We start from the raw sequence: 26,285 nt of genomic DNA, 5'->3' as shown, positions 1-26,285 counted from the left end.
CTCTCCTCCCCTTTAAGACGCGGAGAAGGGGCGGGGTCCTGACGTCCCCTTTAAGGCGCGGTCCGCGTCCGCCGGCAGAAAAGCGGCTTAAAGGCGACTCGTGGCGCGATGGCGGCGGCCCCACGCGCGTGCAGAGGACACGGGCGGCCGCTCCCGGTACTGCTGCTGCTGCTGCTGCTGGCGCTGCCGCCTTTGGGGGGCCCGCCCGGCGCCGCCGCCTACTTCCCCGAGGAGCGCTGGAGCCCTGAGTCGCCGCTGCAGGCGCCGCGAGTGCTGATCGCGCTGCTGGCGCGCAACGCGGCCCACGCGCTGCCTGCCACTCTGGGCGCGCTCGAGCGGCTGCGGCATCCGCGGGAGCGCACGGCGCTGTGGTGAGCGCGGCGCCCACCGGCTCCGCATCAGGCCCGCTGTCCCTGTCCCGGCGGGTCCACGCCGCGCCCTGCCCTCTGTCTTCGCACTGGGCAGGGCGGACCAGACCCACGCGTGCCCTCTGCTTGCTGTCTCCTTCGGGCGGGTCAGACCCGCGCCGCGCGCGCGCCCTGCCTGCTGTCCCGCATCAGAGCGGACCAGAGCTGCGTGTGCCTTCCTGCCTGCTTTCCTCCGCCGCGTTAGCACCGGCGGAACCGCGCTGAGTCCGCTGGCCCCTTTAGGGTGGGGCGAGCCACTGTTCTGCGCCTACTGGCTTCCCTGCCCCCACTCCCATTAGGACATATCCGGGATCACCCGTGCCGCGCAGCCCGAGACTAACCCCCTAACCCACTTGGGAGCATTCACAGCTTGAAAGTTGGGAAGCCTGAGAACCGCCCCCCGCTTTGGGGCGTTGCCGTGGCCCACATTGCACTTCTACTAACTGAACGTCTTTTCGCTCCTGCTGCCGTTTTGGTCCCTGAGCCCAGCCTGAATCAGACTTCCTGCCTCCTGACTACTGGAGTGGGTGGGTGGGGTGCCCGGCGGATGGCTGCGGGTATGGGGGGAGCAGGTCCTTCCTGGAAGCGGAATGGGGCAGGGCCAGGAACAAATCTGGCTGATGACTCATTGCTTCCTACCTCAGTTTTCTCATCTGAAAAGTGGGGATACTAAGATAACTCTGATTGAGTTGTTTTTGAAGATGAACCAGTTAATGAGTGTGAAGCCCTTGTGCCCGAGTTGTGAATATCATAATAATTTTGTTCGATTTTGTTGTTATTACTGTTATCAGTGTTATCGTTGTTGGCAACTAAAAAACAATTCATTTGGGAGAATAGTTCTCAGCTGATGGCTTATTCCTTTTCTCTCCAGTCCAGATAATCCAAGCACTTAGTTGGTGCTTAAGAAATGTTTCAACTCCACTGCTCACAGGAGAGAGTTGAAGAAGGCAGGACCGGACTGTGTGATATAAATGTATTTTTACTAAATTGTACATATTTAGTAACAAATATGGTTGTAAGATCCTAGATGCCCTAGAATACTGGCATCATATCTAATGTGTTTTTCCAAAATGATCTTGTGTAGTCCCCTCTACAACTCAGGGAAGTGGGCCCAGTCCTCACCCCCTGTGTTACAGATGAGGAAACTGGGGCGTGGTGGGGGCGTGTCATGCCCAGGGCTGTGTAGCTGGTGTGCGGCCCAGCTGGTAGGTGGCAGCCCTGGTGGCCTCACTGCTGCCTGTCCTGCCTCCGTCTCCCTCACTTCACTCCCTGTCCCGCTCCGCCTACAGGGTGGCTACAGACCACAATGCAGACAACACGTCAGCAGTGCTTCGGGAGTGGCTGGTGGCTGTGAAGGGGTTGTACCACTCTGTGGAGTGGCGGCCGTCGGAGGAGCCCAGGTGAGCGCCAGGCCTTGCCCTGGTCCCCTCCTCCGGTTGCACCTGGCTGTGTCCCTGCTCACACACCCTCCACGGCTCCCATTGTCCTGAGACAGACACGCCCGCCCCCTCCCTCCAGCCCCTGACGCTCCAGTCCAGCTCTTCAGCCTTTAGCACCGGCTCTGGCTACCTACCCACCTTGCCTCCAGCTTCCCCAGTGGGCCATAATCCTCCTGCTGGACTTTTACCCCCTCTTTTTATTCCACCTGGAATTCCTGCATTCCCTGGGCTTTGTGGTGGACGCCCGCTGCTTTATTCCTTGCCTCTCTTAGCTCAGCTGTTTACCTTTCCCACGAGCCCTTGGCCGACGTGGAAAGTTCCTTTTGTTCTTTCAGGCTTTAGTTCTGTACCCACCCACTGCCCAAGCCAGATTAGGAGTCTAGGAGGACAGGCTCCCAGTTTTCTTTGACTCCCCATCCCCTCAGAGTTGGGGGCGTGTCCCTACAAGGCAGTAGAGGCCCCTTTGTCTCTCACCCCTCTCCAAGCGTTCTTCCCCTCTGGGTCTTTGCACACACTGTGTCCCCTACTTGGGACATACCATACCTCCGTCCTCCTCTACTTTCTCCTTGCTTCTTCCCAGCCTTCAGATTTAGCTTACACATCCCCTCCTCCAGGAGGCCCTCTCTGACTACCCCACATTCAGCCAGCTCAAGGCCTCTCTGGGCTCCGACAGTGCCCTGTGCGTCTCCCCTCACAGCTGCCTCTCCGCAGGTCCTACCCAGATGAGGAGGGCCCCAAACACTGGTCTGACTCACGCTACGAGCATGTTATGAAGTTGCGCCAGGCGGCTCTGAAATCAGCCCGGGATATGTGGGCTGATTACATCCTGGTGAGTTTCTCCGCCACCCAACCCAGGGGTCCCCAGTAGAAGGTCTGAGATCTCCAAGGGAAGGCGGAGCCGTGGGATTCAAAGACCAACCTTAACCCCATTTTACAGAGGGGGAAACTGAGACTCTAAGAGGGGAAGTGAGTTGTCAGAGGTGACACAGCTGGTTAGTGGAGGAGCTGGGTCTTGATCCTAGGCCACCTCGGTTCTTAATCATCAGAAGTGAGTGGGTTTTTATGTCCCCTGTGGTTGGACATCTCCCCTTTTATCACCATCACTGGTGATCTGATATCTCTGCCCAGTTGCAGTGATGACCTCTGGGTGACTCCAAGAAGCAGGAGGGTGGGGTGGGGGCTGGGGAATGTTGGCGACACTGATCTGCTAACCCCTGACTTTCACTTCCTCCTCCTGGGCCCTTGGCAGGAAGGGGCTGGTTGAGGTTTGAGTGCAATATTGGGATACATGCCCACAGATCACGAGTCTCCTGTGAGCTCCTTCAGCCTGGCCCTGTGACCAGGCGTGGTCCCCTCACTTGGTGCGGTGGGCAGGGGACACTGACCACTGAGCTTAACTCTGTGGAGGCTGAATGTAATAATGTCAGACTAACAGTAAGCCTATGGTGATTTCCCATCTATGCACCAGACCCCAAGCTTTGATCTTTTCCTTCTCTTAAAAAAAATGTTTTTTGGCTGCGCTGCGTGCAGGCTACTCTCTGGTTGCGGTGCGCGAGCTCCTCGGTGCAGTGGTTTCCCTTGTTGTGGAGCACGGCCTCTAGAACACGTGGGCTCCAGTAGTTGTGGTGCGTTGCCTTAGCGGCTCTGTGGCGTGTGGGATTGTCCTGGACCAGGGACTGAACCTGTGTCAAGCCTGTGTCCCCTGCATTGGCAGGCAGATTCTTAGCCACTGGACCACCAGGAAGGTCCTGGTCTCTATCTTCTTATTTATTTATTTTTGGCTGCACTGGGTCTTGGTTGCTGCATGTAGGCTTTCTCTAGTTGTGGCGAGTGGGAGCTAGTTTTCATTGAGGTGCACGGGCTTCTCACGGCGGTGGCGTCTCTTGTTGTGGGGCCCAGGCTCTAGGGAGCACAGGCTTCGGTAGTTACAGTGAATGGGCTCTAGAGCTCGGGCTTAGTTGCATGTGGGATCTTCCTGGATCAGGGATCCAACCTGTGTCTCCTGCACTGGCCAGTGAATTCTTCACCGCTGAGCCACCAGGGAAGCTCTGATCAGTACCTTCTTAATGTATCAATCAGCATGTGGCTATCAGCCACTCCCCGTGCCTGCCCTCCTCGTGCCAGGCCTGGGGGACACAGTGAACATAAGCACAAGCTGAGCCCCACCTTCCTAGCTTCCCAGGAAAGGTGAAGGTGACCAGAAAGCAAACAAAACCGAACGAGGAAGTATCAGAAGGCGGCCAGTGCTCCGAAAGACACTGGACAGCGTGGTCAGTGCTCAGGGGCTCCTGTAACAAAGGGCCAGCACCGAGGGGCTTGACATGATGCAAGTTTCTTGTCTCACACTTCTGGAGGCCAGCAGTCTGAAACCTAAGGGAGGGGGCTTCCTTGCCGCTTCCAGCTTCTGGAGGCTTCAGGTGTTCCTTGGCTTGCAGCAGCATCCCTGCAGGCGCGGCTTTTGTGATCACGTGATCTCTTCTTATAAAGTCACCAGTCACTGAATTTAAGGCCCACTCTAATCTAGCTTGGGGCTTCCCCTGTGGCTCAGCAGTGGAAAACCTGCCCGCGGTGCGGGAGATTCAGGGAGACAAAGGTTCGATCACTGCATCCCGAAGATCCCCTGGAGGAGGGCATGGCAACCCACTCCAGGATTCTTGCCGGGAGAGTTCCATGGACAGAGGAGCCCGGCGGGCTACAGTCCATAGGGTCGCAAAGAGTCCGACACGACTGAAGCGGCTTGCCATGCATGCACTAATCTAGTGTGGTCTTCCTGGTGGCTCAGATGGAAAAGAATCTGCCTGCAGTATGAGAGAGCCAGGTTCAATCCCTGCGTCAGGAAGATCCCCTGGAGAGGCAGATGGCAGCCCACTCCAGTATTCTTGCCTGGAGACTCTGTGGACAGAGGAGGCTGGCCGGGTACAGTCCACGGGATCGCAGAGTCAGGACAGACTGGAGACGAACACCTTCGCTTTCACTAATGTAGTATGAATCCCATCTCTTTTTTAAAGTGATTATTGTTTTATTTATTTTATATTCTTTTCCACTGTGGTTTATCACAGGATGTTGCATCTAGTTCCTTGTGCTATACAGTGGGACCTTTTGTTTATCTGTCCTGTGTATGATAGCTGACACCTGCTAATCCCGTACCCCTCCCACCCCCACCCCTACTCCCGCTGGGCAACTGCAAGTCTGCTCTCAAAGTCTGTGAGTCTGTTTCTGTTTTATAGAACAGGTTCATCGGTACGATATTGTAGCTTCTGTGTGTAAGTGATATCATACGGTGTCTGCCTTTCTCTTTCTGGCTTACCTCACTCAGTAGGAGCCTCTCTAGCTGCATGCCTGTTGCTGCGCACGGCACTGTCCCATTGTGTGTACGCATGTCTTCTTGACCCGCTCGTCTGCTGGTGGACATGCGGGTTGTTTGCGCGTCCTGGCTGTTGTGGACAGGGCTGCTGTGAACAGGGAGGTGCATGTGTCTTCTCGAATTAGAGTTTTGTCTGGATATATGCCCGGACCTGGGATTGCTGGATCATACGGTCATTCTATTTTTAGTTTTCTGAGTCGTCTCCATAGTTTTCCATAGTGGCTGCACCGACTTACATTCCCACCAACAGCGTAAGAGGGATGAACTCCACCTTAATCACATCTGCAGAGACCCAGCTTCCATATAAGGTCACAGTCACAGGTACCAGGGCTTGGGGACCTCCCTTAGGAGGGGGCCCTGGCGGAGACCTGAAGGAGCAGAGGAGCCAGCCTCAGTGGGAGCTGGGGGTCAGTGTCTGAGGCAGAGCGAACGGAGCAGGAAGCAAGTGTGGGGCGTTCCGGGACTGGCTAGGAAGCCAGAGTAGCCAGAGTGGAGCGATGGAGGGAGGGGGTGGTGCTGAAGTGGTGGGTGGGGGCGGGACTATACAGGCCAAGAGGGAGGGATGTGGCTTTTACTTTGAGGGTAATGGGGAGCCATGGAGGATGTGTGAGCAGGGGAGGGCTAGGTTCTGATTTCTGATTTTTAGAAGTCCCTGTGGCTCCCATGGGGGCAGAGCCGATTGGGCAGAAATAGGGCCATTGGGAGGCCAGGGTGGGCGCTGGTAGGGGGCTGTGGCTTCAGGATGTGTTCTGAGGCTGAGAGAACAGTCCCTGCTGGATGTTTGGATGCCAGAAGGACCTCACATCCCGGCGTGAGCCTTGTGGGGAGGACAGAGCCATCTCCTGGGAGGAGGAAGGAGGTAACAGGCTCGTCCTGGGATCCCTGTGACTTGGTGCCTTATCAGACCATTTTACAGATGGGAAAATAGAGGCTTAGAGAGGTGACAGCCTGCTGGGTGGCGTCTCAGAACCAGTGAGGGACAGAGGTGGGCTCAGGCCTCCTGGAACCATCCAGCCCAGGGCCGCCTTGTCTGCCTCCCTGGGTTTTGCTCTCATGGTTTGAGGTTGGCTGGTTTTCACTTTTTTCCCTCAGCAAACCTGGGTGGAACTCAGGGATCTGGTTCAGAACTCAAAGCAGCTTTTGACACACTGATGTATTTTTGTTAACTGAGGGCTTTGGTAATCCATATTGGAATGTGAAATCATTTGTTGAGTGTTTTTTTTTTTTTTTAATAACTTTATGTGTTTATTTGGGGCTTCCCAGATGGTGCCATGGTAAAGAATCTGCCTGCCAATGCAGGAGACTCAAGAGATCCAGGTTCCATCTCTGGGTTGGGAAGACCCCCTGAAGGAGGAAATGGCAACACACTCCAGTATTCTTGTCTGGAAAATTCCATGGACAGAGGAACCTAGCAGGCTTCTGTCTGTGGGGTTGCAAAGAGTCAGACATGGCTGAGTACCTGAGTACATGCATTTATTTGTTTATTTTTGACTGCTCCGGGTCTCCATTGCTGCACGTGGGCTTTCTCTAGTTGTGGCCAGCAGGAGCTACTTTTCCTTGCGGAGCACGGGCTCAAGGGTGTGCAGGCTCCGTAGTTGTAGCATACAGGCCCAGTTACACCAGGCACATGGAATCTTCCTGGACCAGAGATCTAACCCACTCCCCCCTGCATTGACAGGCAAATCCACATCTCCTGTCCTGCCAGGGAAGTCCCTAGTGTTTCAAAATCGTTATTAAAAAGCCCTCTTTCTCTATTTATGGATACTGTGGGTGTTACGTGTAAGAAAATACACAAGAAACAGTAAGAATTAGCTTAAGGGAAAAAAAAAACATACCTTGTAATGTCACCTCCTAGAGAGACTCACTCTGGCTGTGTTTTTCTAATTGAGGTACAAGTCACGTCACATAAAATTAGCCCTTTTCAAGTGTACAGATCAGTGGCCTTTAGTACGTTCATCGTGTTTTGCAACCACAGCCTCTGTCTGGTTCCAAAACTAGCTTCCATCACCCCCAGGGGAAACCCAGTGCCCGTGAGCAGTCACCCCTGATTCTCCCAGTCCTTGGTGGCCACTGATCTGCTGAGTGTTTCTGTGCGTTGGCCTGTTCAGGGCATTTCGTAAACTATGCGGTGTGACTTCACTCGGCCTGGTGTTTTCAGAGTTCGCCCGTGTTGCAGCATATGTCCCTGCTTCACGCCTCGTCACGGCTGAGTCATGTTCTGTGCGTGAAAGGGCCACATTCTGTTTTCCTCGGCTGACGGCCGCGTGGTTGTTTCCACTGTTTGGCTTCTGTAGATAATGCTGCTGAACATGGTGCGCAAATGTCCGTTAAGCCCACGTCCCCAGGTTCCTCATTCTGTGTCTCTGAGTGAACTCGCTGTAACTCGACGTTCCACTTCTGAGAAACCACCGGACTGTCCTGGCCGTTTTCACCGTGTGTATATTCCAAGGTCGCAGATTTGAATGTCCGCAGCGGCTGGGCTGGGGATGTCACAGCACTGCACGGTCTGCCCCAAGGGGCAGCCACCTCCCATCTCCAGCTGCGCCTCGCCTTGTGGGAATGCCGTTCCCCTGTTGCTGGAGAAGCCTGGTGTACTAGTGTTTGCTGTTGGCAGCAAATGATTTGAGCATTCTGAAAACCCTGCGTGAGTAACGGAAAGCACGTTCTGTGGACTAGATGCATTAAAAAAAAAAAAGAAAAACCAAGAATCCCACCTCCTGACAGCTCTCTAATATGCTGTGATCTGTGCTTTCACATCCCGGTCGATAGAGAGGTCCTTACTTGTGTTCTGTTGCTTGATTTTCACTTGTCTCGACTCTTTAGCCAGACAGTGCGACAGGGCCAGAGTTTCTGTAGCTGATTCTCCACGGCTAGACTCCTGAGTCGTTCCCAGCTTGTGTGATGAACAACTCTGCCATGTGGCTTATGGGGGGCACCAGCAGGCGCACACCCCTCCGTGATGACCCTGTCTGTGGGTTGGTGAATTTCCTTCCAGGTTGCTGCAAATGAGTGATCATCTTTTTACTCCGATGTTCAAAGTGTTAAAGGGAAAAAAGAACCTTACATAAAGATCCCATTTTTACAAAATTTTTGGTTGGTGTTTAACTCACATAGAAAAAAGTGTCTTTCTCCCGGCCCCTCCCTGCAGAGGTGGCTTCTGCCCCAACCGTCCTTCTCGTCAACCAGCGCTGCCCATCTTGGAAGTTCCCATAAATGGAGCCACGTGGTACACCGGCTGTCACTTCCGGGGTCTCGCCAGCACTGTGCATGGGGCCCATCCCTTCTCTTGCCGTGTAGTGTATTTGATCATGTGATCGTAACACTGATGGTGACTTAGGTCAGCGCTGTCTATTGAGAAGCACGGGGGCTTCCAAGGCCGCATGTGCTGCTCAGGGTACCCCAGGCCCCCGGGACTCTGGCCTCGGCTCCAGCTGTTCCAAGCCGTGGCCTAGCCCAGGTGTCTCTGCCGGCCCATGCTGATGTCAGCCCAGGTGACTCTGATGGCCCATGCTGATGCCACGTTGGGTGTTTTGCAGTTTGTGGATGCCGACAACCTGATCCTCAACCCTGACACACTGACCCTGCTCATCGCAGAGAATAAGACGGTGGTGGCCCCCATGTTGGATTCCCGGGCTGCATACTCCAACTTCTGGTGTGGGATGACATCCCAGGTCAGGGGGCTGCTGGGGTAGGGCAGGGGCCTGGGGGTGGCGGGGGCTGGACAGAGCAAGTAGGGGCTGGGTTTGAAATCTAGCTTATTACCATGCTGCCTCATCATGAAAATTTTATAAACACCATTGTGACAATCCTTAAATTAGGGGATGGTCTGAGATTGTTTCCACCCCACCCACTGCCCCCGGCCACCAATACCCTGAGGCAGAAACACAAATACAGAGAGGGGGAGTGACTTGCCTGTGCAAACATCGCTAGGACGTGGTAGCGCCAGGGTAGGGCTTCAGGCTTGATCCCTGTGTTCAGCCAACACTCCTCTTCCTCCTTCCCTTGAGAGACTTCATTTTCAAACTCCTGGGGAATAATTCCAGCAGCATTCAGCTAGTTCACTCTGATTGAACCTTGTCCAGTCTCCTTCTCCACCTGAACCAGTTACTGAAGCCAGAAAAATGCCAGGCTCTGATCACCCCACCCCAGAGTTGAGGGTGGGGTTGCAGGGAAAGCCAGAGGGAGTGAGGGACAGGTGCTGGAGCAGGGCTGTGCCACCGGAAGGGGGCCAGGTGGCTAGAGCCAGGATGCTGACCTGTCCTATCTCTTCCTGTCTTTTTGTTTTGAATTGATACATAATTCATAGAATATAAAGTTCACCATTTTAAAAGTGAATAATTCAGTGGTGTCTATATTTTAAAGTATTCATAGAAGTCTAAATTTATATGCTAACAATTCCAATTTGTAAAGGGTACAAGGAAGATAGATAACAATTCCAGATTGTTCCAGAAGCTTTTAGAACTTCTAAAACATTCCCCCTGACTTTTTTGAAGTCCTGCTTCTGGTGTTTTAATTTTAAAATCAAAGAAGCTCAAGTATCTGGTCCCTTTTCAGGTTTTTAATTTCCCTTCCCAAATGCTGCCTTTCTGATCAGAAGTATTGATCTGGGTCTGTGAGTGACTATTTCCCTGTGTTCTCTGCCACTGCCCAGCGACTGAGGTTTGGGGGTTGGAGACTGCTTGGCCTTGCCCAGAGCTCTGCACTCAGGGAATGGCCACTGCAGCCAGAAGCTGACAGCTGGTCTTACTCTCCAGGTGTCCTGGGCCTCCCTTTGTTCTGGTCTCCAGCCTGCCCTTTAGGGACCCCCACGCAGAACTCTGCCTCCACTTCCCGCAGGGCTACTACAAGCGCACGCCTGCCTACATCCCCATCCGCAAGCGGGACCGCCGGGGCTGCTTTGCAGTCCCCATGGTGCACTCAACCTTCCTGATCGACCTGCGGAAGGCGGCATCCAGGAACTTGGCCTTCTACCCTCCGCACCCTGACTACACCTGGTCCTTTGATGACATCATTGTTTTTGCCTTCTCCTGCAAGCAGGCAGGTGAGCCCACAGGGGATTTGCCGTCATGGGGTGTCTGTCTGGTTCTTGGGGACCAGTTCTCAGCCCACAGAAGGTTCACAGAACCAGCACTACAGAGTACAGCGATGACTTCAGGTGCAGCTATATCCAGCCCTGGCTCTGCTGGGTGATTTCACTCTCCAGGTCTTTTAAGTCTCTTTATTGATATTTTCCTATATTCTTCCAATTATCTATAGTTGACCATAATTGCTCTCTAATTGTATACTTAGGGCAAAAAAAATTTTTTTAAGAGAAAGAGAACACTGAATGCTGACTTGTCATTTATTTTAAAGATGGGTCAGCAACTCATGGCCCGTGGGCCAAATGCAGCCCACCATCTGTACTCACTCATATGGACCCAAGCTGGAATGTCTTTTGGGTTCTAGGATCCAACTCCCGTGTGTGTATGTTGGAGATGGGGTAATGTCCCATGCCAACCAGCAATTCTAGGACACCAGCAAGGTGTCTGATAGTTCAGCTCAATTCTATTTCAATTTTGACTCTGTCTACCTGGAGATAGCATCCGATTCCACAGGTTAAGGTCTCAGGCCCACAATACTGACCCCTCTCCTGCTTCACATGCTGGCCACAAGTTCAGGTTGTCACCTGTGTTTCTACTCCATACTCAGTCGCTCAGTTGTGTCTGACTGCGCGACCCTATGGACTGTAGCCCGCAAGGCTCCTCTGTCCATGGGATTCTCCAGCAAGAATACTGGAGTGGGTTGCCATTTCCTCATCCAGGGGATCTTCCCCACCCAGGGATAGAACTCACATCTCCTGCATACATTGCAGGTGGATTCTTTACCACTGAGCCACCAGGGAAGCCCCCGTGCTTCTGACCAAATGGCTATAAATCAGAGGTTTCACAGCTCCTTCCTTGGGTTCTGCTGATTTGCAAGAGCAGCTCAGAACTCAGGAAACTCATTTACTCACTGCTGCTGCTGCTGCTGCTGCTGCTAAGTCGCTTCAGTCGTGTCCGACTCTGTGCGACCCCATAGACAGCAGCCCACCAGGCTCCCCCGTCCCTGGGATTCTCCAGGCAAGAACACTGGAATGGGTTGCCATTTCCTTCTCCAATGCATGAAAGTGAAAAGTGAAAGTGAAGCCGCTCAGGTTACTATTTATTATAAAAGTGTATATAGTCCCGGAACAACCTGCAGGAAGAGATGCATGGAGCACGGTGTGGCGAGGGGCGCAGAGCTTCCATGCCCTTTCTGGGCACGTTCTGAAGCCAGACTTGAGATGTTGAGATAGAGAAGTTTGCCCCACAAACCTAAACATTTACTATCTGGCCCTCTGATGAAGGGCTTCCCTGGTAGCTCAGCAATAAAGAAGGCATTTGCAATGCAGGAGCCTCAGGAGATGTAGGTTCCATCCCTGGGTCGGGAAGATCCCCTCGAAGAGGGCGTGGCAACCACTCCGGTATTCTTGCCTGGAGAATCCCATGGACAGAGGAGCCTGATGGACTACAGTCCGTGGGGTCACAAAGAGTGAGACACAACTGAAGCGACTTAGCACCCACACACCTTGAATGAAAATCATTTTCACTGGGATTATCACTTAAAAAAAAAAAAATATATATATATATATATATATACTTGTTGTAAAGTTTTAAACCATTCAAAAAAATGTTTTAGCTATTCAGAGAAGGACAAACAGACAGAGGTAATGATATTCACGGTTTGTCCAACTGCATCTCATTTCTGTGCGTAAATGTGAGTATTTGCCGTTCACCCACCATTCTGTGGTTTGCTTTGTCACGGAAGCCTGCAGGGACGGTCAGTACCCATGCAAGGTGGAGGTTTTTTTATCTTCTCGCCTGGCACTGTGAACCCTTCTTCGGACTGCAGTTCCCAGATGGAGTGCTGGGGTGGTCTCTGCCAGTTGCTGGGAACAGCTGGACCCATTTATGCCCCGGCCCCACGCCGGGCAGTGAGGCTAATGCTGCTGCTAGGAGGCTGCCTCCGCGGCCCTACTGCTCTGTGTTCAGTTCTCATCGGTGTTGCCTTGGCCCCAGAGGTCCAGATGTACGTCTGCAACAGGGAAGTGTACGGCTTTCTGCCGGTGCCGCTGCGGTCACACAGCACCCTCCAGGACGAGGCCGAGAGCTTCATGCACGTGCAGCTGGAGGTCATGGGTGAGTCTGTCCGCACCACCCCGGGAGGGCCACGTTGCCTCCCTCTCCCCACCGTCTCGCGTCTGTCCGTGAACGCTGATCGAGTGTCTGTTGGGCATCTGTCTCTTTGCCGGGCACTGAGAATCCAGTGTGAACAGTTGCCCCCGCTCTTATGGCTTGCAAGCGGCTATGCATGGCATGCTTGGGGAAATCAGGGTGAGCTTTCTGGTGGGGGTGGCATTAAGATGCAGGATGAGTTAGCTGGAAGGGAGATTGCAGCTGGAGGGAGCAGCATGTGCAGGAGCTGGGCAGCTGGAGGGGCTGTGAGCTCAGGACACAGGCAAGGTTGGTGGGGCAGAAGGTGGACAGAGCCAGCAGGCAGGGCCACCGTGGGGGCATCAGACATTGGACTTAGGAGTGGGTCTTGTCCCCAGGGGTAGGCAGGAGCCGTGGAAAGTAGGTTTCACTAATGACCCTGCACGTGTGTGGCTGTGTCAGCCATTTCATCACCCATGCCCCTGCCAGCCCCCAGACCCACTATTTGTTTAACGTTTATCTTATCGGACACTTTCTTTTTTTTATTTGAATACACTTTGAAAAGGAAACTTTAATATGTGTTTTTACTGTGGTTGCAAGCTGATGTCTTTCTAATACATATACAAATAAGTCCATAAGCTATTATATTAGCACCTGTACCTCTGGTGAGGTGGGCTGAGTGCACAGGGCTGAGCCACCATTGAGGCTGCTTGAGGAAGGGGCCTCTGCCCTAGCTGGGGAGTCTCTGAAGCAACCAGACAATGGAGCAACATCCTCCCCTGTGGGGGCCTGGCCCTGTGCTGAGCACCCACTTCCCTGTGAAGGCCTGTGAAACAGCACAGCATTTCCTTCCACTGCACAGAGAGAGGATTGGAGGGCCAGGCCCCTGTCCTGGGGCTCAGTCCCCATCACCCCATCCATTTCTAGAAGGTTCTGTCTATGGCTCCCCCTTGTGGTTGAAGATGGAATGACACTCTGCTCTCTGTTTAGAGGGGGCTTTGGGGTCTTCCCTGGTGGTTCAGATTGTAAAGAATCTGCCTGCAATGCAGGAGACCTGGGTTCCATCCCTGGGTTGGGAAGATCCCCTGGAGAAAAGAATGGCTACCCACTCCAATATTCTTGCCTGGAGAATTCTGTGAACAGAGGAGCCTGGTGGGCCACAGTCCACAGGGGTCACAAAGAGTCAGACACAACTGAGCGACCAACACTTAACACTTCGGGTCTTTTGAGATAACACCTGGAGGCTGCAAGGTCACCAGGGCGAAGACCCCCTCCTGCCCCCAACACCCAAGTGTCTGTCCCATGCGGTTGCCCAGGCCCAGCACGGCAAACCCGCCATAGTCACAAGAGGTGGGTCTCTGCTTATTGGCAACTCCTTTTGGTGATTGGACCCTGAGAAGCTTCTCTGTGGCTACTATTAATGGTCCTAGTTTAAATTTTCACGTATATTCTTGTTTCTGGTTAGGAAACTGTTCACTCCACTGTTATAAACTCAAACACAACAGAGGCATGAATATTTTCCTGTTTTTTTGTGGGCTCAGGCAGATCACCCAGGACAGATAGAAGGAGGGTCTGGAAGTTTCAGATATTTGTGCAAATCCTTCTTTACAGTTCTTCTGAAAACCTTCTTTTCTCTCTACCTGTATGTGGGTACCTGGTCCCAGGCCATGCATGTGATTTTACATGTGTTCAAAGATCTTTCTTACAATAAAATTTCAAGCTTACAGAAAACCTCGGAGAGATGCCCTCTGTTCATGGGGGAATCCAGCAACTTGCTCCCTTCCCTGCCTGCTCATGGAGTGTCTTTCCCAGTTGGCCCCATACACTTGGCTCAGTGTAAGGCCTGTTCTCTGAGTCTTAGCACACAGAGCAGTGACGGGTCATGGGTGTGCAGTGATGATTGTTTTATATCCCTTTATACGCAGATGGAGACCAAGCCCTGACCCTCCCGTGTCCCCACTGCCCCGAATCCACCGGCTGACAGGCTTTCCCATTTTGTGTTTCGCGTCAGCGGAATCACACCGTGCGCTGCTCAAGTGCGGTATCTCCCCCTCAGCGCCCCTGTCTGTGCCGTCACTGGCTGCTGAGTGTGGCTGTGACTCATTCCCTTGCCTTGCTGTCTCGTATTCCATGTAGATGTTCAGCTACAGATTTATCTACTCTTAGCTGTGTCATAGGTCACTTTACCCATCTTCTCTGGGGCATTTAGGGCATTTCTTGTTTGCCAGCATTGCAGAGAGTTCTAGACATGCTTCTGTAGGTGCAAAGTTAGGAGATATTTACCAGATTGCTCTCACTTCTTACGTCAGTTACATCAGGAGTCCCCAAGAACATGTTCAGGTTGGGTCATCTACTAGAAGTACTCAGAGCTCACTGCAGGCTATTAAACTCACAATTTATTACAGCAAAAAGACACAAGTTGCAGTCTTGGCAAAGGGAAAAGGCACGTGGGGCAGCATCCAGGAGAGTTCCAAGCACAGGGATTCCTGGTGTCCGTTCTCTGCGGAGTCACATGGACAGTGCTTGCTTCTCCCAGCGCTAGCACATGGCAACATCCATGGTGTACTGCCAGCCCGGGCTGCTCCCCAAGCCTCTGCGTCGTGGGCTTATGCTGGGGCTCATACAGATACAGCTGATGCCATGTGGCAGACCCCCGTCTCCAGTCGCTGTAGAGCCTGAGCCGAGACCCCCGCTAAATTACACTGTTGGCATAGATACCCATTATGGCCCAAGGCCTGAAATAAACAAAGACATTTCCAAGGTCTTCAACTACCCAGGAGCAGAGAGCAAAGGCCAGACCTCTCTGGTCAAGTTTAATCCTTCACCCTATGATAGGTCTATCAGTGTTACATTTTTTTTTTTGGTTAATTTGACTGTGTCTGGAGTTAGTTGCAGCCTCTGGGATTTTCCACTGTAGCTCACGGGCCCATGTGCCAGCTTAGTTGCCCAGAGCATGTGGGATCTTAGTTTCCCAACTAGGGATTGAACCTGCATCCCTTGCACAGGAAGGCGGATTCTTAGCTACTGGACGACGGGGGAAGTCCCTAGGGGTGTTGCATTTTTATATCACTGTGACATAGCTGCATTGCCTTGCTCTCTCTGGACCTTAATATGCTCTATTTGCCCAGAACTGATAAGACAGGATAAAGAGATACCTCCACTTCCCACAGGCAGATCCTTCCCACACGTACACCCCAAGGGGGCCAGGCAGAGACTGAGAAAGAGAGGGAGAGTGATTTGCAGCTGGATTCTCAGATCCCTAAGCCTTGCCCTTTTGGGTCCCAGGGTCCCCTGAGGATGGCAGCGGGTGGCAGGAAGCTGTGATGGGTCCCGAATGGGAAGAAGCCTCAGGGTGCAGTGTCCCTAGAGGAAGAGGCCCAGGCTTCGAGGTGGGAGGCTCCGGGTGGACTCTGGGCCTCACCCAGGCCTCTCCCAGACAGAGGGGCCTGTGTCTGCCCTGCTAGCTCACACAGGGCCTTTGTTCTTGGGGAGGTGGATGCCACGCTCACCGGCATGCTGGGCTTTTCTGGGCCTCAGCAGGCTCATAGTCCCCCTGGATCTATCCTTCTATGGGAAGCCATCAGGGACGGGCCAAGACAGGGCTCTGGGGATGTGGTCTGAGCACTGCCCACAGCAGCTAAAAGGGGAGCGCTCATGACCACCCTGAGATTCTTAGCATACCTGGGCTTGTAGGCGCCACTCCAGTCACAGGGCCGCCAGCTCCCTGTGTGTCCTCACCCCGTCTACCCTCCGTGGGGGGCTCTGTGCCCAGATTTCCCATTTTTATAAGGACCCCAATCATCCTGATTACATGCCAAGTGTATATGTGCTGGTGGCTCAGTTGTGTCTGACACTTTGTGACCCCATGGACTGCAGCTCTGTCCAGGGGATTCTCCAGGCAAGAATACTGGAGTGGGTAGCCATTCCCTTCCCCAGGGGATCTTCCTGACCTAAGGATCGAACTTGGGTTTCCTGCATTGCAGGCAGATTCTTTACCGTCTGGGCTACCGGGAAAGCCCATATTGATTAGAGCCCACCACCCTAATGGCCTCATTAAAGATCCTGTTTGTAAATAAAGTCACCTTCTGAGGTACTGGGGATCAAGATGCCAGTGTATCTTTTGGGGGGAGGACACAGTTTAACCCAAAATAACGTGTGATTTCATGGCATCGCCTCATGATAGAAACCTCGAGAGGTTTTTAGTCCATTTTCAAGACTGAGGGAAGGAGGAGAAGGGGGCGACAGAGGATGAGATGGTTGGATGGTATCCCCAACTCAATAGGCATGAGTTTGAGCAAACTCTGGGAGGTAGTGAAGGACAGGGAAGCCTGGTGTGCTGCAGCTCATGGGGTCACAAAGAGTCGGACACGACTGAGCGACTGGACAACAACACAGATGAGGAATGTCATTCCTTTGCTTGATTTATGAGTTTGTGCCAAGCTCCTTGTTGGGTGCCAGGGAGCCAACGTGAGTGGGTGGACCTGGTGTCCGTCTGGTGGAGCTCACGGGAGATAATCAGAGAATTGGGACTTAGGGCAGCCGAATGAGGCTTTGACGGAAAGCTGGGTGCTGTGAGGGCCTCCAGAGAGGTACCTGACTCAGCCTGGGGAGGTCAGGAGACTCCTGTTGGTGCATCGCCCCCCTCCCCAAGAAGACATCTTAGCTGATAACTCAGAAGGAAGCGAGGAAGGAACAGGGTTTCAGCGAGGCCCAGCATGTGCAAAGGTCCAGAGGCAGGAATAGGGGGTGGGTAAGTCTGGAGCAGTGCCAACAGCCAGAGTGTGTAAGAGGCAGAGGAGAGAGACTGGCACTGCTTCTGTGGGCGGGGCTGGGTCAGGCAGGGTCTCTAGCATCAGGCTGAGGAGCCCGGGGTGACATGGAGCCATGCAGAGGTTGGGGAGGGGGCATCAGGAGCGAGGCTGGAGCCCTCCATCTCCATGACCCCCTGCTGACCCCTCGGCTTTGCTGCCCCCCAGTGAAGCACCCACCCTCGGAGCCCTCGCGGTTCATCTCAGTGGCCACCAAGACGCCAGACAAGATGGGCTTTGACGAGGTAGGCTGGGCCTTCCCTCGGGGTGGGGGCCGGAAGCCGGGGGCCAGGCCCAGAGGGTCCAACAGAGGCTGTGGGCCGCAGGTCTTCATGATCAACCTGAAGCGGCGGCAGGACCGGCGGGAACGCATGCTGCGGGCCCTGGAAGAGCAGGAGATAGCGTGCCGGCTGGTGGAGGCTGTGGACGGCAAGTGAGTTGAACCCTGCTGGGGGAGGAGCGGCGCCACGGGTGGGTATAGACCACCCTGATGGCCCCGCGGAGGGGGCGTTGGTCTGACGCTGGCCGGGTGCTCAGACCTGCAGACCACACCCAGGCAGGCCACATCCGGTCCGGGATGGGTTGGGGGAGGGTGGGGAAGGGAGGCTCACTAACTGGTGGGATTGTGGATAAATACAGCCTTCCTCTGCCCCCCACCCCTCCCCACTTGCAGAGCCATGAACACCAGCCAGGTGGAGGCTCTGGGCATCCAGATGCTGCCGGGCTACCGGGACCCCTACCATGGGCGGCCCCTCACCAAGGGCGAACTGGGCTGCTTCCTCAGCCACTATAACATCTGGAAGGAGGTACGTCTGGCAGGGGTGCAGGACCCTCCTCAGCCTTTTTTTTTATTTTTAAAACTCTTATGTATTATGATTTTTATTTATTTGGCTGCCTCCGGTCCTAACTGCAGCACTCAGAATCTTCCCTCCACACGGGGGCTTTTCGTCGCAGCTAGGGGATTCTCCAGTTGCCGCACTCGGCCTCTCTAGTTGTGGCTCACAGGCTTAGTTGTCCCACGGCATGCTGTATCTTAGTTCCCCTACCAGGGATCAAACCCGTGTCCCCTGCATTGCAAGGCAGATTCTTAGCCACTGGACCACCAGGGAAGTCCCCTCCTTGGGCTTCTTAACAGCTCAGGAAGGGAATCCCTTGCACCCCAGGCAGGCTTCCCAAACCACTGCAGGACACTCAGCCTCTCTGCTTGGGTGAATGTGGCACCTGAACCCCGGGTGGGGCAGCTGCCATCTTCCCACTGTGCAGATGTGAGTCCTGAATCTGAGGAGGGGTGAGCCTGACTGTAGAAACAGGTGGGGTCTGAGGCCCGGGACCTCCAAGTGAAGCCTCTTCATACCCAGCCACTGTCAAGTATCTAGAGCCTGGGCACCGTGCTCAGAGCTTACTAATAGCACCAGCCACAGTGATGTTAACTAGTGCACAGCCCACACATTGGTGTCCCATTAGCCACAGAGGCTCATCAGACACCCTAGGAGGGAAAGGTTATGATGGGCAAGGATGCCAGATGGGGCTTTGAACCTGGAACCATCCAACTTGAGGCCACATTTGGTGTTTGAGGCAGTGCATTCTCGCCCAGGTTGCTCTATTTGTCTGACATTCATCATGGAAGGTACGGGGCAAAGGTTGCAGTGTCCAGGAAGCTGTGGAGCCAGAGGGGATCCAGGTTCAAGTCCAGCCCTGCCTCTGAGCGGGGTGAGCTCTGTGAGCAAGGAAGGCATTTCCCAATCTGAGCCTCGTTTTCCCAGATGAAGAAGAGAGTCTTCAGCCATGAAGATTATCAAGTTCATTCGTTCAGGGAAGATTTGTCAAGTACCGACTGCGTGCCCAACCTGATGCTGGTCCAGGGGACACGACAGCCCCCAAGGCACACCCAGCCCCCCACAGGGGATTCACAGCCCTGGGAGCTGGGAAGACTGATGCTAAAACCACAGAGAAATGACTAACGTTGAAATAAGTGAGAGGCACCTACAGGAGAGGTCCAGGGTTATGAATCGTCCTCAGCTAGCAGTTTTGGGTGATAGTCATGAAGGATCTCTTTAGTTGACATTGGAACTGAGGCCAGCAGGGTGAGAGGGATCCTGCCTGCTGCTGCATGGGAGAAGGGTGCTCTGTATCAAAGGCACAGGGCAGGCCCAGGCCCTGGGGTGGGAAGGGGCAGCCAGGCTGAGGCTGTGGAGTCTGCTTCCAAGTGGTAAGGAGAAGGTTTTGGCCAAGAGGTGGATCTGAACTTCTGGTGGGGTGTGTGTGTGTGTTTTGCTTTTTTTATGGTGCCCCAGACCTCTTAAGAACTGGCTTTGGGGTCAAGCCTGGGCTTGATCTCTCCAAGATCTCAGCGGGGCCTCCTCCCTCAGGTTGTGGACCGCGGGCTGCAGAAATCCCTCGTGTTTGAGGATGACCTACGCTTCGAGATCTTCTTCAAGAGGCGACTGATGAACCTTATGCGGGATGTGGAGCGGGAGGGTCTGGACTGGGACCTCATGTGAGTCGGGCCTGGGTGGGGCCGGAACTTGGAGGTGTGGCCTGGAGACTAGCTCTGAGGGCCTTTGCAGGTTAATAGGTTGGGTTTTGTGGGAGGTTGGCAGGAGGACTCATACTTGACCTGGAAGTCGGGGGTCTTGGAAGCCTGCCAGCTCTTTCGGGGCTTGGAGGCTTGACTGGGGCCTTCCTCTTACTTAGCCAGTGTGGCTGAGATTTGACTTGGAAGCCTGTGGGTGTGGCTAAAGAACTTGGGGGTGTGGCCTGGGTGGGTGTGGTCAAGGCTTGGAAGCAGGGCGGAGCCTTTGGTGCGTGGGGTGTGGCCCAGGGAGCCTGGATCTTAGACCACTTCTAAGTGGAGGGTGGCCAACGTATTTCCAGAACAGTCTCATGTAGGTGGGTTGGTTCATCCCTCCCCTGTGCAGAGCCCTGATCCGGGTTCTGAGCCTCAGACTCACCAGCGTGTCATTAAAATGAGTAGTAATGGGTCCCCTTCACTCCTGACCGCTTCACCTGAACCCTCCACCTTGCCCACCCGTCCCACTGCCCTCTGAACCCAGAGCAGCTTCTTTCTCAGTCGCACTCTGCTCCTTGTGGGCCCTAGACTTCTGTGGACCTGTTCTTACCCAGTCCAGTCACACCAGCCTCCGCAGTGCTCCCCAATTCCCCCACCCCAGGGTCTGACAGCGGCTCAGTGGCTCCCTGGGTTAGCATTCTTGGGCAGGTAGACAGGCGGAGGGTGAGAGAGCCCCCATTCTGCACCCCAGCTACGTGGGCCGGAAGCGGATGCAGGTGGAGCACCCCGAGAAGGCTGTGCCCCGCGTGAGGAACCTGGTGGAGGCCGACTACTCGTACTGGACCCTGGCCTACGTGATCTCCCTGCAAGGCGCCCGCAAGCTGCTGGCTGCCCGGCCGCTCTCCAAAATGCTGCCTGTGGACGAGTTCTTGCCAGTCATGTTTGACAAGCACCCAGTGTGAGCGGGGGTGGCAGTGGGCAAGGGGAGCTGGGGTCTCGCTGTGCAGCTGGCCTGGTTAGGGGGTGTGAGGCTCGCGGGCCCCAGGAGGGGGCTTTTCCTCTGCCTTCTTCCTCTGCCGCTTCCTTCATGAGTCCCCTTCGCCACGCGCTTCTGTCTCCATCTGCCTCTGACCCCCACCCCGCTCCTCCCCTGCAGGTCTGAATATAAGGCCCACTTCTCCCCTCGGGACCTGCGCGCCTTCTCCGTGGAGCCCCTGCTCATCTACCCCACGCACTACACAGGGGACGACGGGTACGTGAGCGACACGGAGACCTCAGTCGTGTGGAACAACGAGCACGTCAAGACCGACTGGGACCGCGCCAAGTCCCAGAAGATGCGGGAACAGCAGGCCCTGAGCCGCGAGGCCAAGAACTCCGACGTGCTCCAGTCCCCGCTGGACAGTGCCGCCCGGGATGAGCTCTGAGAGCTCTGAGGGGCGGTGGCCGTGAAGCCAAAGCAGCGGTCGCTGGCCCGGCCCCCACACGCCCACCGGGGACCTGTGGCCCCTGGCAGGCCCCGGAGGGCTCCCCTCACTGGGCGGCGTCCAGCCGGCTCTTGCTCAGCAATCACGTGCACGCAGGCAGCATTAATGGAGTGCCTACTGTATGCCAGGCGGCCTGGGTGGGAACTGTTCATCTCTGGGTGCACCCAACACTTGGATTGGTCGCAGGGTGCCAGGTTCCCTTGCTGATGGCGTCAGTCAGCAAGCGTTATCGATCCCCCATCAAGAATCAGGCCCTAGTGATACACATTCACTGTTTCAATTCCTGCGAGTATTTATTAAGTGCCTACTGTATGCAAGGCACCATCCCAGGCTCTGGGACAAGTGAGGCATACTTTCATTTGTCTGAACACATACTGAACACCAACTCTGTGCCCGGTACTTGTGACACAAAAGTTCTTACCGACTCAGTGCATTTATGGAGTGCCTGCTGTGTGCCCGGGAGCTGAGCGTGGTGCTAGGGCGGAAGATAATCAAGGTGCTTTTCACTCTAATTGGTTTCTTCACACATCCAGAGAGCATCTCCTGCGCTAGTGAAGCAGGAAACCGGACAACAGCTGTTCAGTCAGCATTCGAGCCCCCACAGAGGTGGGCGAGTCCTTCCATTTCTTCATGCAGTGAGCACTTACTGAGTGCCTGCTGTGTGCCTGACCTCGCGGACTCCCGGTGGGGCTGACTGAGTTTGATTCCTCTTCTGCACCGCCCCCACCACCTGAAATGTGTGTGCATAACATCCCCCCACCACTGCCCAGGAGCAGGGGTGACTCTTCCCTCAGCAGAGCCACGAGTTTCAGTGACCCCCCGCCCTCATGCAAGGCTCCCCTAGTCCCAGCCCCCCTGGAGGGGGCGAGGACCCCCCTGTCCTCGGTTGCTTGGCCGCCCTGCCCTGCATCTCAGGTGTGGTCTACCTACTTGATGGCATTCTTTTGTCCAAGCCTCTGGTGGGATCATGTGTTTGGGGCCTCGGACGGGCTCCGCTGCACTGGGGCGCTATCCATGGCCTGGGCAGGACGTCCCCCAGCACAGCCTGGAGGACTCACCGTGCCTTCAAGCCTGAAACGAATGTCAGAACCGGCCAGCGGTGCCTCGTCCTCTGAGGGGTAACTAACTGCTGTCCCGGTCGGGTTCTGGATAACTTGCTTATTTTTTTATTAAATGTTCCTGGTTGGGTTTTCACATAGATCTGTGTTCCCTTCTTGGCCCGATGGTCTGCTCATTGCCTACACACCACCCACACTCCCCACCCCCTGCTTCAGGCCAAGACGTGGGAGGAGACCAGGTGCTGGCGGGGAGCCAGTGAGGCAGGTGAGGGCGGAATGAGAGCCTGGTGCCCCAACGCGCCCTGTGGAACTTACCCAGCATAGTGCAGGGATGACAGACGGCCAGCCGCACTCTACCCTATAGGGTCAGCTACAGGACTGTCTCAGAGGACAGAATGAGGAGGGCGCGGTCATAGTTTGGAGTCTCAAAAAAATAGACCCTGAGATGAGGACTTGAGTTATCCAAGAGATGACCCCCAGATAGCCACCAGGGTGACGCAAAGAAGAGCGGGAAGGAGTCCTGCAGGGGTCGTCAGTGAGCCATTCAGTTCAGTTCAGTCGCTCAGTTGTGTCCGACACTGTGACAGTGAGCCATTAACTACCAGTAACTGGGGACCGTAGATGGGGCTGAGCAATATATAGCATTGACCTTAGAGTGGTCCCAGCCCCCAGATGAGGGAGGTGGGGCATTTATCCACCTTCAACAACATGTACATTTTCTGGGTCAAATACTTAAAACGTTTTCAAGATTCTTAAGCCCTTAGGGCTTGGAGGCATATACCGGAGGCTTTTACAAAATAACAGATGGTGTGTGATTCTAGTGAAGAAATGAGAATTTACAGCTAAGCAAACTGAAAAAAAGCAAAATTAAATCATACCTCCTCAGAGACAACAACTTAACTTTCTGGTGACAGAACTTTTCAGTCTTACCCATGTGCATGGTGCAAATATATACATATTTTGAAAAAGAAGTTTCATATTACATAAACTCTGTTACAGCCTGCTTGTATTTTCTCCCACACAACACATTTTTATTTCAGAAACACAGGATCAAATTGTACCCGGGTGTTTTTTTTTTTCTCCCCCAGCAAGGTTCTTTGTAACTTTAACAGCATATTGTGGACATTCTAATCAGCACAGGCACCTACCAGCTCTTTTTGGATTGTTACCAATAATAAAAAATACCATAATCAGGATGGGCCACCATTTACTCAATCATCCTGATTGAAGAATATCACAGTCTGGCAGTGAACGGCATTGTACAACACATCTTTCCTACTGGATTTTTTATTTCGGTTGGGTAAGTTGATACAGATGAGATTGCTGGGTTAACAGAAATGAACGCTTGATGTTTCAGTAGAGACTACCATATTTACTCTTGTTAAATCCTAACTATTCATCGTTTGTCTACCAGGGTGTCCAGTCCCCTCTCATCAAACACCGGAATCATTTCTCATGCGTTACTGTTGCGAGTGATGTTTCCATATCTTAACTCTTAGCGGTTAAATTAGGATTTTAAAATTTGGTGGGTCACTATTGGATTGTGTCTCTCCAGGACATTTGGTGATGTCTGGAGACATTTCTGGTTGTCATGACTGGGGGTGGGTGCTATTGGCATCTGGTGGACAGAAATTAAACACCATGCAGTGCATGGAGAAGGTCCATAACAGAATGATTGGGCCTTAAAAGTCCACAGTCACACCCAGTTCCATTCAGCCTCTTGAAGACATGAGCCTCTAGAAGAGACTTCTTCATGGCATGAGTAAAATTTCCTTTGCTATGAAATGTCTCTGATTCAAATGTAGATTCTTAGGGTCTGTTTCCAAACTGAAGAGGTCAGAATCTTGGAGGTGATGCCTAGGAACCAGAGTTTTATTTAGAGGGCAGCAGAGGGTGAGATGGTTAGATAGCATCACTGACTGTGAATCGGGAAATTCTGGGAGATAGTAAAGGACAGGGAAGCCTGGCATGCTACAGTCCATGGGTTGCAAAGAGTTGGACATGACTTAGCCACTGAACAACAGCAACAGTCCAGTTGTCTATAGGGCATTCCAGGTGGCACAGTAGTAAAAAAAAAAAAAAAAAACCCACCTGTCAATGCAGGAGATGCAAGAGACTCAGGTTTGATCCTGGGTTGGGAAGATCCTGCTGGAGAAGGGAATAGCAACCCGCTCCAATATTCTTGCTTGGGAAATCCCATGAACAGAGGAGCCTGGCAGGCTATAGTCCATGGGGTCCCAAACAGTCGAACAAAACTGGGTGACTGAGCGCACACGTGGGTATCTTGTTATCTAACTTGGATGTCTCCTTTGCTCTCTCAAACTGGGAGAACCACATCCTTCTAGAACATTCCAACAGAACTGGCTTACCAGGGGGGAACTGAGGCTCCCCACCCTCACAGAAGGGGCAGTTGGGAGACTCTAGGAAGCTCCAACTTGGGGGCACATACCTTGTATCTGCCTCCATCAGAACTGCCTTTCTTTTATTGTTGTTCTGAGTTTTGGCCATGCCGTGTGGCATACAAGATCCTTAGTTCCCCGACCAGGGATCAAACCTGTGCCTTTGCATGGAACCATGGAGTCTTAAGCCCTGGACTGGCAGGGAAGGCCCACAACTGGTTTTCAATGCCTTCCAAATTGGTCACTGAACAAGGGAATTTGAATTCCAAAATATCAGATGTTTCCATGCCCCACTGCCGGCAGCGTGAAGTGAAAGCAAAACCAAGACACCTCCGATTGCTTCTGCCTTCCAACCCTCCACTCCCGCCCGAGGGCTCCTGTGGCCTGCGGACCTGAGCGCAGACACTGATGCGGGGACTTCTCGCAGTGTGGCTGCAGCTCTGCAGCCTCTTCCCAGAGAGGAGTTGGGTGGGGGCGGGTGCTGATGGCAGCCCAGCACTCCCTCTCATCTAGTGACTGTCCATTGTGATGGTGGGAAGAATGACTGTGTAATTACAGACTGCATAATCATAGAAACTGTTCTATGTAATTGCAGGATTAGGAACTGAATAATTATAACGCAGTGTAACAAATTACGGAATGAAATGTAATCTCACGTAGACATCACAGTCATGTTACACCCTCCAGGAACTGAGTATGCATTTTGTTGACTTTCTCTGAGACAGCCTGCTGTGTTGGCAGGTGTCATGACGAAGAGGTGTGGGTAAATGGGGGAGACAGTGGGGTTACGTAGTTAAAGGGGGAGCAGAGGGTTCAGGTGAGAGTGGAGGGTGGGGTGAGTATAAGGAAGGTGGTGATAGAGTTTAGCCTAAGGTTGGGAGAAGTGAGGAGAACCAGGAGGGGAAGTTGAAGAAAAATGGATTAAGTCCTGTACCATCCTGGTGGTCCAGTAGCTAAGACTCTGAGGTCCCAATCCAGGGGGCCTGTGTTCCCATCCCTGGTCAGGGAACTATATCCCACACGCTGCAACTGAGAGTTTGAATGCCACAACTAAAGAGCCCACATGCCTCAACTAAGACCCAACTCAGCCAAACAAATAAAAAATAAATATTTTTTAAAAAAATGGATTAAGTCAGTTGTTGGCAAACTATGGCCTGAGGGCCAAATCTGGCCAGCCATGTTTCATCGTTGTTGTTGTTTTTTTTTTTAAACTGGGACTTCCCTGGTTGCCCAGTGGTTAAGAATCTGCCTTGTAGTACAGGGGACTCAGGTTCGATCCCTGGTCAGGGAACTAAGATCCCACGTGCCCTGGGGATGCTACTGAACCTTTGAGCCACAGCAGGTGGCGCCAGAGGTAAAGAATCTGCCTGCCAATGCAGGAGACACGAGATATGGGCTTGATCCCTGGGTTGGGACGATTCCTCTGGAGGAGGAAATAGCAACCCAATCCAGTATTCTTGACTGGAAAATCCCCACGGACAAAGGAGCCTGGTGGGGTACAGTCCATGGTGTCACAAAGAATTGGACATGACTGAGCACGCATGCACAGCCAGAAATAAATAAATAAATATTAAAAAATAAGAATAAATTTTTTATTGAGGTGAAA

The 26,285-nt window shown here is 53.4% G+C and overlaps 1 protein-coding gene across 1 annotated transcript; it reads left to right on the top strand.

The window, feature by feature from the left end:
- Positions 1-108: 108 nt before the first annotated feature.
- Positions 109-22,891, top strand: COLGALT1 (collagen beta(1-O)galactosyltransferase 1). The gene is made up of 12 exons (XM_068979746.1): positions 109-371; positions 1,697-1,807; positions 2,558-2,675; positions 8,747-8,881; positions 10,047-10,251; positions 12,287-12,406; positions 17,398-17,474; positions 17,556-17,662; positions 17,903-18,035; positions 19,599-19,726; positions 20,490-20,696; positions 20,895-22,891. Exons 1-12 carry the CDS (start codon positions 109-111, stop codon positions 21,160-21,162), a joined length of 1,872 nt encoding a protein of 623 aa, XP_068835847.1. The 3' UTR covers positions 21,163-22,891.
- The last annotated feature ends 3,394 nt before the right edge of the window (positions 22,892-26,285 follow it).

Source organism: Capricornis sumatraensis, chromosome 9 (genome assembly GCF_032405125.1).
Source record: "Capricornis sumatraensis isolate serow.1 chromosome 9, serow.2, whole genome shotgun sequence".
NCBI lineage: Eukaryota > Metazoa > Chordata > Mammalia > Artiodactyla > Bovidae > Capricornis > Capricornis sumatraensis.
Note: the sequence above shows the minus strand (reverse complement) of the source record. Positions and strands in the feature narration are given on the sequence as shown.

Bases quoted from the DNA above. Each gene is read 5' to 3' on its own strand.
- COLGALT1 (XM_068979746.1), top strand. From the start codon at position 109: ATGGCGGCGGCCCCACGCGCGTGCAGAGGACACGGGCGGCCGCTCCCG. The intron at 8,882-10,046 runs GTCAGGGGGCTG...CACTTCCCGCAG, and splicing joins GGTGTGGGATGACATCCCAG to GGCTACTACAAGCGCACGCC. The intron at 18,036-19,598 runs GTACGTCTGGCA...CTCCTCCCTCAG, and splicing joins ACTATAACATCTGGAAGGAG to GTTGTGGACCGCGGGCTGCA.